This window comes from Agelaius phoeniceus, chromosome 3 (genome assembly GCF_051311805.1).
Source record: "Agelaius phoeniceus isolate bAgePho1 chromosome 3, bAgePho1.hap1, whole genome shotgun sequence".
NCBI classification, from domain to species: Eukaryota; Metazoa; Chordata; class Aves; order Passeriformes; family Icteridae; genus Agelaius; species Agelaius phoeniceus.
Genome location: NC_135267.1, coordinates 65,535,120 through 65,547,687, shown reverse-complemented (window position 1 = coordinate 65,547,687; position 12,568 = coordinate 65,535,120). Strand labels below are relative to the sequence as shown.

Genomic DNA, 12,568 nt, shown 5'->3' with positions numbered 1-12,568 from the left:
AAGGAAGGAAGGAAGGAAGGAAGGAAGGAAGGAAGGAAGGAAGGAAGGAAGGAAGGAAGGAAGGAAGGAAGGAAGGAAGGAAGGAAGGAAGGAAGGAAGGAAGGAAGGAAGGAAGGAAGGAAGGAAGGAAGGAAGGAAGGAAGGAAGGAAGGAAGGAAGGAAGGAAGGAAGGAAGGAAGGAAGGAAGGAAGGAAGGAAGGAAGGAAGGAAGGAAGGAAGGAAGGAAGGAAGGAAGGAAGGAAGGAAGGAAGGAAGGAAGGAAGGAAGGAAGGAAGGAAGGAAGGAAGGAAGGAAGGAAGGAAGGAAGGAAGACTGCAGCATCTCTTGATCATCTTGCTGAATTACTGTAAGGATTTACCTCAGGCAGGGAGTGATTTATGGCAGGGAGGTTTTTTACGTGACTTGTTAGTTCGTGTTTTCGAAATACACGCAAATACACGTTATTTTCATTTTCAAACGTTTGTGTATGCGTGCTTATGTCTTAACGCTGGTTTGGGTGCTGCAGAATTGCACAGCCCGCTCACCGGCACGGGTCGCTCACAGATGCCTTTCTGGAAGTTGTTTGGAATTTCGGTTTAAATGTCCCATCCATCCTTCCTCTGTCACCGCTCATCTTACGACTCAGGGGGAGTCGCAGTCGCCTTCTCCTGTTTCTCCAGGTCCCTCCCGGCCATCCCCTTTCCCGTGGGGCAGGGTCCGGGCTTGGCCGGGAGCGCAGGACCGCGCTCCCGAGTGCCGAGCCGCAGGGGCGCTGGGAGCCGCTTCCCGGCGGGGCAGAACTGCCTTCCCAACTCTGTCCATCCTACCGTTTCCCTCCCGAAAAAAGATTGAAAACTGGTTCTCCAAAGGAAAGAAAAGTTATTGCCCATAAGCTCCCCAGCGCTGCCCGTCCTCCCGCGGCCGGCGCTGGCTGCGGGACTGGCCGTGGCCCACCCCAATTCCTGCCGGCTCCCAGCCCGCTGGAAGCTGCCGGAACCCGGCCGGCAGCTCGCACACACCTGAGGACATCGGCTTCGTGGCTGCTCCCGAGGCAGGGCACACGGAGCTGCGCCAGCCTCCTCCAGCGGGGCCCGGGAAGTCCTGGCGAAACCCAAAGCCATCAAATACGGCGCCTTTTCTCAGCTTCCAGACCCGGACAAAGGCGAAACAGGCAGCTTGGAATTAATTTTTTACTTTATTTGGAAATCTCATCCAGAAACACTGGTCAATAATAAATATATCGATAGTTATTATCAAGAATATATAAAAAATAAAGACATGGTGGTGTCTTTGAGGCCCCAACCGAAAACAAACAAACGAATGAAATGAAGAATAACATTATTTCAGACAATGTCCCAAGAAAACACATCGAAAAGGAAATAAACAGCAACAGAGATTCAGATTTAGATATACAAATCACCGATCTGGCAAGAGCTGACCCCGCATGCAAAACCAAACCATAACATTTTTTTAAAAAGAAAACAAAACCGAAAACAAGCAAAACAACATCAACAACAACAAAAACAGCAAACACTAACAAACCCAGAGCCTGCAACAGAAATTTGTACCCCAGACAGTTAAATCAACGCACTTCACCAAGAGCAGGAGATGGGAGATTTGGCAAAACCGATCTGCTGGAGGGTTGTGCCGTGTTTTACACTGTTTTCCTCTTTTTTGTTTAAATTTTTTTTCATTTTTTCTTCACAGAGAGAAGAAGGAAAATTACCGAAAAAAACCCAAACAACAAAAAACAAAACCAAAAAAACCTCATCATAACCAAATCTGTAAAAACAAAACAAACAAAACAAAAACCACCAAACCACAAAAACCCATAAACCACACTCGAAAACTTCAGTGAATTCTCTCGGAAGTCCGTGTTGCCAGGGGAGCCGCCTGTGGCCGGTCCCCACGGGTGACAAGCTGGGGCGGAAAGCACGCACGCACTCTCTGCTCTACCTTGGGCCGCCGCTGCGCTTCCGCAGCCAGGTTTGGAATGGGAAATTTCGGAGGTGTCGCCGTGCGAAAGGAAAGACAGGAAAAGCCCGGGAAAAAAAAAGAAGGGAAAAAAGCCCCAAACCGATTTCATCGTCTCTTGGTAGCTGCGAACACTACAATGACAACCATGTCTTTTTTTTTTTTTTCCTTTTACATACATTTTAAGGAATCATTTACATTTGATTACCATCAGCGGCATTATTATTATTATCATTATTATCATTATTATTATTATTATTATCATCATCATCATTCTTTTTACAACAGGGACTTTTTTTTCCAGTTTAGTATAATAAGAAAACATCGCCCGGGGAGCCGGGTGGAACATTACCTTTGCAAGGTCCTTACTACACTAATCCCGTGTTACAGGGGGCTCGGCGGGCGGGGGCGGCGGGGGCAGCTCCGGCCGCAGCCCCCTCTCCGTCCGTGGGAGCGGCCGGGGGAGCCCCGCCGAGTCACTTGAGGAGGTCCTTGGTCTCCCCCGAGATCCTGGCCATGTTGGAGGCGGTGAGGGCCGAGAGGTGGGGCGGGGGAGGCATCTGGCAGATGGTGCAGGGGCACGGCAAGCCAGCCCAGTGCTGGAAGCCGCTGCCGAGCTGCAGGGCGGGGGGTGTCGAGGGGGTCTTGAGCAGGGAGTGTGGGGGCCGGATGGTGCCGATGGCCGGCAGGGAGGCGGAGAGGGAGGAGGAGGTGTTGGCGGAGGACAGGGCACCGCCGAGGATGGGATGCACCTGGTGCACGGTGCCGGCGGCGTGGGGCGGGTGCGCGGCGGAGTGTCCCACCGTGCCGCAGTGAAAGGCCGAGTGGTGTCCCCCGTAGATTTCCCCAACTAGCCTCTTCATCTCCTCCAGGGAGCTGGTGAGCATCAGGATATAGTTTCTGGCTAGCAGGAGGGTGGCGATTTTGGAGAGTTTTCTCACAGAAGGTCCGTGAGCGTAGGGCATCACCTCCCGCAGCCCGTCCATAGCCAGGTTGAGGTCGTGCATCCTCTTACGCTCCCGGCCATTGATCTTCAGCCGCAGCTGCTGCAGGTCCTGCTCCGAAAGCTGCTTCTTGATTTTGTACTTGCCGCCTTCCCCTCCGGCCTTGGAACCGTTCCTGGTGAGGCCTTCCCCAGACATCTTCTGCACCAGATCGTTCTGAGTGGAGGAGACGGAGTTGAGCCGGCTGTCTTGGTGGTGGTGATGGTGATGGTGGTGATGATGGTCTCTCAGGTACATCTCATCCATGTCTGGCGAGGAAGCTCTGCTGGAGACAGAGCTGGAGTCAGAATTCATTGTATTCAGGCTTCTGAGCAAGAAACTCTTCCCTGCTCTGGAGGTGGCGGACAAGACAACTCTCCTTCAAAAAGCAACAAAAACAAAACGAAAAGGAAATAAACGGACGGCAGGGTCTGCCAGCGAAGGGCTGGAAATGCTGGAGGAAGAGGAAAAAAGCCCCTCAGCCCTCTCGCTCTCCAATGTCTCCCCTCTCTCTCTCTCTCTCTCCACTCGGTTACTCAGCCTGTTTACAGGATGGCTAGTTAGTGTATGCTTGGACTAACCTCAGCTTGAAAAAGAGGGGCTTTTATAGAGCTGCAGCAGAGAGCAGAGACAAAAGGAGCCCTCCTATGTATAATGGTCTAGTTAGGATGACGTGCCATTATTCAGGGCGGTGCGCTTTGACTGTCCCATTTAGCAAGGACCCCTATTCATATTCATTGTGGTGCCACCCGGGACACCTCAGCCACGGACCATCAGGAGTCAAGGAGACACAAAACCCCTCTGATTGACACCGCACACTCATCGCTCCGTGTGCGCGCCTTCTCCTCCCCCTGCCTCCTCATTTCCAATATAAAACCTCATCCCGTCAACAGTAGGGAGGCAGGGGGCTGCGAGGGGCTGCGTGCCTGCGAGGGGCCGGCCAGCAAACCCCGGTGGCGGGCGGCAGCGGGCAGAAGCCGCCCGGGGAAGTCCCTCCGCTAGGGCGGGAGGGCTTGGGGGACGTCGGTCGCCCCCGTCCTACAGCATGCCCGGCTCCAGCCGCGGCTCCACGCTTTGTTTGCCTTTCCCTCCCCCTTTCCCTGTCCCCCCCGGCCGGGGCGTGTGGTGCGGCACCGCCTGGCCCTCGCCTGGGAGGGCTGGCCGCAACTGCTCGTACCTGGGCAGCCGCTTTGTTTAAATGAGCGATGATGGCTCGGGCATCAGCCGCGGGAAGGTGCGGGCTGGGAAACCCGCCTCCCCCCGGGCCAGTGACTCCCTTTAAATAAACGGGGAAAGCCGGGGTGCGCGGCAGACCGGTGTGCTTGGCGGCGGGAGGGGCGGCCGGCAGCCCCTGGGGCTCCGCTGGCCCCGGGCTCCGGCGGGGGCGGCGCGGCGGGGCGGCCGGAGCCGCCGTCGGTGGGACCGAGAGGGCCGGGCCGGGCCGGAGGCAGGCGGGAAGGGAGCCGGCCCGGGGGGCAGCTCTGCAAACACCCCCAGGCGTTCGCGCCAGTAAGTAGCTGGGTCCCGGGCAGCGGCCGCAGCCGGCGGTGGAGCGGGGAAGGGAGGAGGGTGCGCGGGGCCGAGCTGAGCTGGTGGGGGCTCGGCCGGGCAAGGCGGGCGGGGCACTCGGGGCGGATGTCGCCGCCTCAGCTCTCGGCCGAGCCCCGTGTCTGCCGCTGCCCCGCGTGCGGATTGAACCGGCGTGGCCGCCTGCGAGGTCTCTGGGGATGGGGAGGTGGGAATTCCCCTGCGGGCACGGCGGTGGGAGCAGCCTTCGTGCCCGGGGAAGGGCGTGTGGTCGGCCGGATCCTCCCAGCCCCGGCGGTGCGTACGCGGTGAGAGCGGGGCTGTCAGACAGGACAGGACGGGAGCCACCCGCGCCACCCGTGGAACTCCCGGAGCTGGCCCTGGTGCTCCCCTCTCTCGGGGGAAACTGAGAGACGGGCTGAATGTCCACTTCCCAAAAGGTGCTTAGGGGCCGGAAGAAATCTTGGCAGGAATTCGTTTCTCCGTAGTGTCTATGCCCCGAGGAGGGCGAAGAGTCAGAAAGAGAGGGATATTTTCATCCGACTGAGTTTAACTGTGGTTAATCTGCTGAGCAAAATTAAAGCCTTCTGATTCTGGCACTGTAAGTGAATCCTGCGGTGAGAAGGAAAAGAAAGGAAAAGAAAAGAAAAGAAAAGAAAAGAAAAGAAAAGAAAAGAAAAGAAAAGAAAAGAAAAGAAAAGAAAAGAAAAGAAAAGAAAAGAAAAGAAAAGAAAAGAAAAGAAAAGAAAAATATTTAGGAGAATATATCATAAGTAACTGAACTCAATCTCGGCTTTATCACGCTTCCACCGTGAAAGCCGTAAGCCGTCCTAGATTTTTCCTCAGCGGACAGGTTTGCCGGCCATAAGGCAGGAAACTCGGCCGGGCCCGGAGTCCGCAGGGCCGTCCGAGCCCACAGAGCCGGCGCCGCCGGGCTCCGCACCCTGCAGAGCCGCTCTCCTGGCGGCTCCTGGGGGCTGCCCGCTCCTCCCTGAGTCCTTTCCTCCCGCAGAGCTGGGGTGAAGCAAATGAACAAAAATTGATACGGCGACGGCGACAGCGGCAGAAACCCGCGCAGGTTGGGGGAAAGCCCCGGCCCCGGTTTGGAGGATGCTCGAAGGGCTGCAGCTGCCGCCCTTCGTCCCCGCGTCCGCCGCTCCGGAGCAGACGCGCATCTTGGTGTGGGAAAGTTCAAGTCCGACGGGGACAGAGAAGAGGAAGGCAAAAAGATGCCGTCGGGGACAAGCAACAGGAGGGGTCCTGTCCTCACCTTGGTCAGGGCGAGCTGCTCCTGCGAGCCCCGCTCCCCTCCGGGCTTGGGGTTCCTCGGGATGCGGCCGGGGGACGATGCCGGACGACGGAGCCGGCGGCGCACCGCGGGGCGAGAGGAGAGGGGCGGGAAGAAAAGGTGGACTTGTCACTCGAGGGAATATTAGTAGCAATTTTCTCTCCCTTTCCCCGGGGATGTCGCTGCTTCCCAGCGCCCCTGTGTCGGCTGTGCGGGCCAGTCCCGCCTGTACTGCCGCAGCATCCCCTCACGGGACGGGGCGGCTGGACACGGCTCCGCTCGGGGTCGCCTTAGGGCAAAGGAAGGAGTTGGGAAAGATACGCAAGGTTAAATCCCGAGCGCAGGGAGCCTCGCCAGGAAAGTCGTTTCGGAAATCAGCAGCCCTTCTCCAGCAGGATTGCTGGTCGTAACACAGCCTGACGCATCCAGCCTTCCTCGCTGCTTTCCTTTGCAGCTCGAAAGAAAAAGATAGATGAGTAAAGAGACACAGGAAGAGAGATAAAGGGAGAAAAATAAGGAGAAAGAAAGAGAGAAAGAGAGAGAGAGAAAGAGAGAGAGGAGAAAGAGAGAGAGAGAGAGAGAAAGAAAGAAAGAAAGAAAGAAAGAAAGAAAGAAAGAAAGAAAGAAAGAAAGAAAGAAAGAAAGAAAGAAAGAAAGAAAGAAAGAAAGAAAGAAAGAAAGAAAGAAAGAAAGAAAGAAAGAAAGAAAGAAAGAAAGAAAGAAAGGAGAAAGAGGAAGGAAGGAAGGAAGGAAGGAAGGAAGGAAGGAAGGAAGGAAGGAAGGAAGGAAGGAAGGAAGGAAGGAAGGAAGGAAGGAAGGAAGGAAGGAAGGAAGGAAGGAAGGAAGGAAGGAAGGAAGGAAGGAAGGAAGGAAGGAAGGAAGGAAGGAAGGAAGGAAGGAAGGAAGGAAGGAAGGAAGGAAGGAAGGAAGGAAGGAAGGAAGGAAGGAAGGAAGGAAAGGCACGGCAGAGCAATGCGTGGAAATTGTCACTCGTGGGCGCAGCTAAGTGGGACAAGACCATCCCGGACACTTTCGGCTGAGCCGGCGGAGAGCGGCGGGGCCGTCCCGTCCCTTCAGGGCGGCGGGCGGGGGTCGGCGCTGCCCCGGGGCGCGCTGGCTGCGCTCGCCGCTGTCGCTCCGCGCCGGACAAATGCCCGCCATCCCTCGGCCAGGGACATTCGGGACAGGGCTGCGGAGAAGTCGCGGTTCAGTCAACATCGAAACTGCCCCCGACGGCACAGCAACGAAATTAACCCCCAGGAGTCAGGAAACCAAATGTTTCACTATTTGGGGAATCGGAGAGGGTGGAAAATACGGCTAGGTCGTAGCTATATCAAATTAACGTGCTCTATCCCATCTTTTAGTTTCTATTTTCATAAAGGCACAGAGATTTGGTGGGGAAGGGAACGTGTTTTTTCTGGAAAGACAAACTGTTCGGGGAGACTCAGAATAGCAGTGCGGGAGCGTCCCGTCCCGCCAGCGCCGGCACCGAGCCGGACCGTGGGGGACTCAACCCGCTACGTGCCCGGCGGCGGCTCACGGGGAGGATCTTGGGTTTAGAGGCTATTCCGAAGAGAAATTGTGCATTTTCAAACACTGGATTTTAGTTAATGGGTGCACTTAAAGGCAGTGTCCGATTTTGAATTATCATGGAGTTTGGTATGGAAATTGGATGCACTTTGCTCTTGCACGGTGTCACTACGACAGAATGTTAAATCTTGTCTCCCCTTGACTTTATTGATCTGGCTGGCAACATAGAATCTAATTAATGATACAAAAACTGCTTACACCAGTGTTATGTATTTTTCTTTTGGGTTTATTAGAAGCCTATTCGTTTTTATGGTTTTTTGCTATTAGTTTTTGCTATCTCTCTTTGGTTTTAATTTATTTTTGACATTTGACAACTGTGCTTTCAGCATAAAAGTAGTTACAACAGTTAGCACTACGAGTAGTTGAAGAAGCCAAGATCACTGCATTAAAAGAAAGCTCTCAGCTGATTCTCTGTGAGAGAAGTGCTGTTATAAAGGGGTTGTGCTGCACCGCACTGGGTGCTAAAGCTGAAATTTGGTTAAGTCTAAGCAGCGCACATTTTATTTTAGAGAGGACAGCTGAGATTACCTAACTGCTTGCTGCTTTTGTTCAAGATGTACTAATGGATTTCATTTAGATTGACAGTATAATTCAGATTGATAGCATCTTGTCATCTGACACTTCGGCATCGCCAAAGTGAATAGGCTGAAAAACTGTTTTAGTTCTTGTGTTTATCACGAATTTGCTTTCTGGTAGCAGGGCAATATGAGGGCACTGACTGGGAAGGGAAAAGAAGGCTGTCCTGGCTGCTATAGTCAAATTCTGTAGACAGATAGACCCAGAGATAAAATTCTTCTCCCAAAATAGAGAAAAATTATTTTCTATTAATATAGTTTTAAATTCGTTGGTAACGAGGGATCAGAACAAATTCTCCTCATTCTTTAATTATGAAACTGGAGCACTTACTGATATCTTCAAAGGACTCTGCAGAAGACAGCAGGATTAGGTCCATACCAGGCACTGCTTCTGGAAATAATTTAAACTTAAAGGAAAAAACTGACAGACATTCCAGTGCAGTTAGTTAAGGATGATATTTTATTTTCTGTATCTAAATACTGATTTGCAAAACTTCTGGAAAAAATATGGCACAAAACCTTAGTAATAAAATCTAAAAAGTCAAAGTCTAATTCATTAGAGATGTGCAAATTGTTAATCCTCTGATATATGGCATTTTCTACTAAAAGTATGAAATTAGTTTCCATAAATAATAAAAAACAATCAACAGTTTGCATGTAGTTCCTTTTTTTTCCCCTGTAGTGACTGCACCTGAAATCTGCAAACTACAAAGAGAAAAGATTATAGAAAATCAGTTTGAATGTTTCTTCACCTATCAGACATGCCACAGTAATAGCCAACAATTTCCAATATCTTTGGAATTCCAGAAAAAAAAAAAAAGCAGAACAAACCTGTCAGTATTATCAATTATGCATCCACTAAATAAATAGTTCAATTTTAGCTGGTTGGTAAAACTTGTATTCTCTCCAAAACACAGCCACAGAGCTGAGACTGTGATACATGTTTCCCATATGTAGTGCTCAGACTGTGGTGCACACTTCAGGAATGTCGAATGGGCTAAACCTGACAGTCCTGGCAAAAAAAGACTTGTCACATTGTTTAGAATCACATCTGGCTTGACACAGTGTTGCAGGATAATAATTCTGCTCAAAGGCCTGTATTTATTTTCACCTTTATGTTCTGGCCCATATTCACGCCTAAAATATTAACATTCTCAAATGAGCGAGTTTTCTTTTTATTTCTGCTCTTCCATCTAATTTGCAGTAATTTGCATTCTTATTACTGAGAACTTTCTCCATCTCTTACGCTTGATACTGAAACTCACACAATGACTTTTAACGATTCTCTTCCTCACTGCTTTAGATAGTTGATGATTACTATGTTATTCTTTAAGTCATACAGGATATTTAAATGTCAGCTGTAAACAGGGTGGAAGATGGATACAAAGTACGGGAGAGCTGCCCTCATGCTCCCCCCAAATCCTCCCCATCACAAACCCCAGATGCGCTGAGGTTAAGTAAGCTTCTCAAATATTTACAGTTATCTCAGTGTGAAAGCATTGGTATTCTAACCAATAAAAATTAAAATTTTTGTAATTTCAGAAACAAGTGTAATGCAATTTAGTTTTCATAGCTATAGTGAAAACAAATAAAGTCATAGAAATTATTGAATATTTTTTCCACTACACATTCAAAAGCTTGGAAGACTCACTAAAGAGAAAGAAAAAAAATCCTTGTCTCGTTTTGTATCTCAATTTTAAACAATACATGTTTCCAGTGAATATTTACAGGTTGATAATAGGCTAGTACAAATTCTAGAAGACACAACAAAAATTATCTGCAGTCTATTCACAAACCTTTGCCATGTCTCAGTGTTTGGGGATGGGCGTATGGACTGCCTTCAGCACCCTTGAATAGAAGTCTATTGTGTGGGCTTGTTCCATTGGGATCAATGGGACAACATGTGCAGTGAGATGCTAATGAACACCAGAAACGATGGTAAAATCTGGCCTGGCTAAGGCATAAGGCTGTTTTTATAAATCACTGCTGAGTATCTTGCTATACTTCTTTCAGCTAAGCTGCTGAAACCTCAAATGTTCAGAAAGACTTTACTATATAAGTTTTTTGCATCATTTAAATCACATTTTCCCACACTTACAATGTGAATAATTCTCCATTCCTATCTTGTTTAAAGTTGCAGATAAGGCAGTCCCTTTTCAGTGACAATTGCACTGTTAATGTAAATGTGATTCCAGAAATGGAGAATAAAATACACTAGAGGAAAATAATATCAAACACAAGTATAAAAGACAAGAATGATGGTCAGAAAACAGGCCCACGGGAGAGGATAGTGTTGCTAATGTTGCTAGTGTGTAGCCTGATGGTCATTGCCCCATTGCACCTGCAGAGCTCCACATCAGAAATGTTCATGTCCCACATGGGGGGGTGACATCCCCAGCCCATCTCAGAGAAGCCCCCAGGCAGCAGTGCCACTGCAGGGACAGTTGTGCCTGGTGAGTGCTAAGAGCCAGGAGCAGGGATGCAGTGCTGGAGGAGACGGGTGCTTGTCTTGGTCCTCCCTCCAGCCTGGGCTGGGACATAGCATGTGCCATTTGAATGGAAAACCCTCAAACCCGTGGATATAACATTGGGAGCCTGTAATTCTTGTCAGCTTGGAGCAGGCTTAGAAGTGTTCAGACACAATAGTATTGAGGATCATAAAAGTCCCACCTCTGTCTCTTAAAAGAGAGAGAGGGGGAGAGAAGACAAGGTCCACCAACACCATCTTTTCTCACCAGCTTATGGCAGAGGTTAATTATTAACTGTTGAAACACTGACAAACTGTGGTTGTTTGTTTGCTTATTATGAGGCCTGTCAGGGCCAGAACCAAACCTTACTGAAGCTGACTGATGCCTCCTGGTTTCAATAGACTCAGAGGTCAGGCCCCTAAAATTCAAATCACCAGTGCTGTTCCTTGCAATAAAGAACCAGTGAGCACTTTGAGGAAGCGCTTAATTACTCCAATGAGATCATTTAGTTTTTAAACAAAAATGCTTTAATTGGGGGCAGACCCTTTCATATTTGTTTCCCAAGACGGAAATTGATTAGCAAAATGTTATTAATGAGATTTTAAGAGAGATCATGCCAAACTCAGCTAAGGAAGCTCACGTTTTCTTTCCAACTGCCAATGCTAAGCAAAACTATTTTCAGGGAAGGACCCATGGATGGAATGCAGGTCATCTTCTCTAGTTTGCTAATACCACTTCTGTAATAATTTTGCCTGTTATTCTTTTGCACCCAAAACAAGACTGGGTGCCCAGTAGAAGCAATTTCATGTATCCAGATCTAGCCTGAAGCCATCATCTCTTTGTCAGGAAGACACTTCCTTGCAGAGGTTCTTAGCTGGGTCCCTGAGAAAACACAACCTTCATATGGAACTCGGTGGTTTCAGACACTGCCAGCAAATTTAATTTAGAGAAGAAATACATGGGACATGAGAGGTTCCTTGGTGGAAGTTAGTGACCCTAGTACTCTGCCTGGCTGTCAGAAATACTTCTGACTGGGAGCGTGGGATGGAACAGGACCTTGGGAGCTACAGCTTCTTCTCACCCACTTTGTACACAGCAAAACAAACAGCCGACATGGCTTTTTCTTTCAGGTATTTTGTGTACTCAGGGAGGTGGGAGTTCTAAGGTTCTTCCAGACACAAAGAATATATTTCTGGAGTGGGATGACACACATAATCCAGTCTTGCTAACTGTAGTATGGCAAGAACAACTGACCCAAAAAATATGGATACACTGAGATGTGTAAAACCTTCACTATGGGGAATACCGTGTAAATAGCATAGATAGAGAGATAGATAGATAGATAGATAGATAGATAGATAGATAAGACTATGCAGCAAAAATCAGAACTATAAAGGGTAAAAAAGCAATAAATAATATGTATTTTTAATTTTATAGCTCTGCATGACTGATGATAACAGTTGCAGTGGGAAGTAATTATTCTCATCACTTCTGAAAATAAAATTAAATTTAAAATTACTATGTATGTTTTGAGTTGTTTTCTCATCAGCTTTGTTATTAAAAGAGCCTCTTCTCCATAGCTGGCCAGCACCCATAATGGATAATCAGCATGTTGCAGCTCAAGATTTTGAAGATATCCCTACCTTTTTCCTAAACTGCAGAGACCCAGTCTTGCATCATTACTGTCTGTGAGCTATTCAGAACTCCCTGAAGATTTGGGGAGCATGTACAGACCTGATAACCTCCCTGGTTTTCAATATTTTAAGGATTCCCATCTATCTGAAGTCCTCTAGAGTCTGAAAAGTCTTACACCGAAAAATTTCAGTCTTACACTGAAAAATTTAGTGACTTTCCAAAATCACTAGAATCCACATACTTAATTCCTTTGATCTGGGTATTCATGGCACCCTTTCCCATGTATTTTTATTGAAATAAGACTTGGAGTTGCAAAAATAGCAAGCTAACAAAATATCAACTCAAACTTGGTGCATTTTACTAATGAGAAAAAAGACCCACTGGATTTTGTACTGCCTTACTCTGATATTCATAAATTCATATTAAATATATTGACTTCAATTACTACTCAGTCAGGACTCCATGCTTTTTAAAGATAAAAGTAAATGGAAATAACTAAGAGATCATCTTTGCTATTTTAGCAACATTTCAGTTTTCTTCAGCCTATTT

At 48.5% G+C, this 12,568-nt stretch overlaps 1 protein-coding gene across 1 annotated transcript; it reads right to left on the bottom strand.

Moving 5' to 3' along the window:
* Positions 1-2,369: 2,369 nt before the first annotated feature.
* On the bottom strand, positions 2,370-3,500 carry OLIG3 (oligodendrocyte transcription factor 3). Its single transcript, XM_054630545.2, has one exon. It carries the CDS (start codon positions 3,249-3,251, stop codon positions 2,430-2,432), a length of 822 nt encoding a protein of 273 aa, XP_054486520.1. The 5' UTR covers positions 3,252-3,500; the 3' UTR covers positions 2,370-2,429.
* Between the last annotated feature and the right edge of the window lie 9,068 nt (positions 3,501-12,568).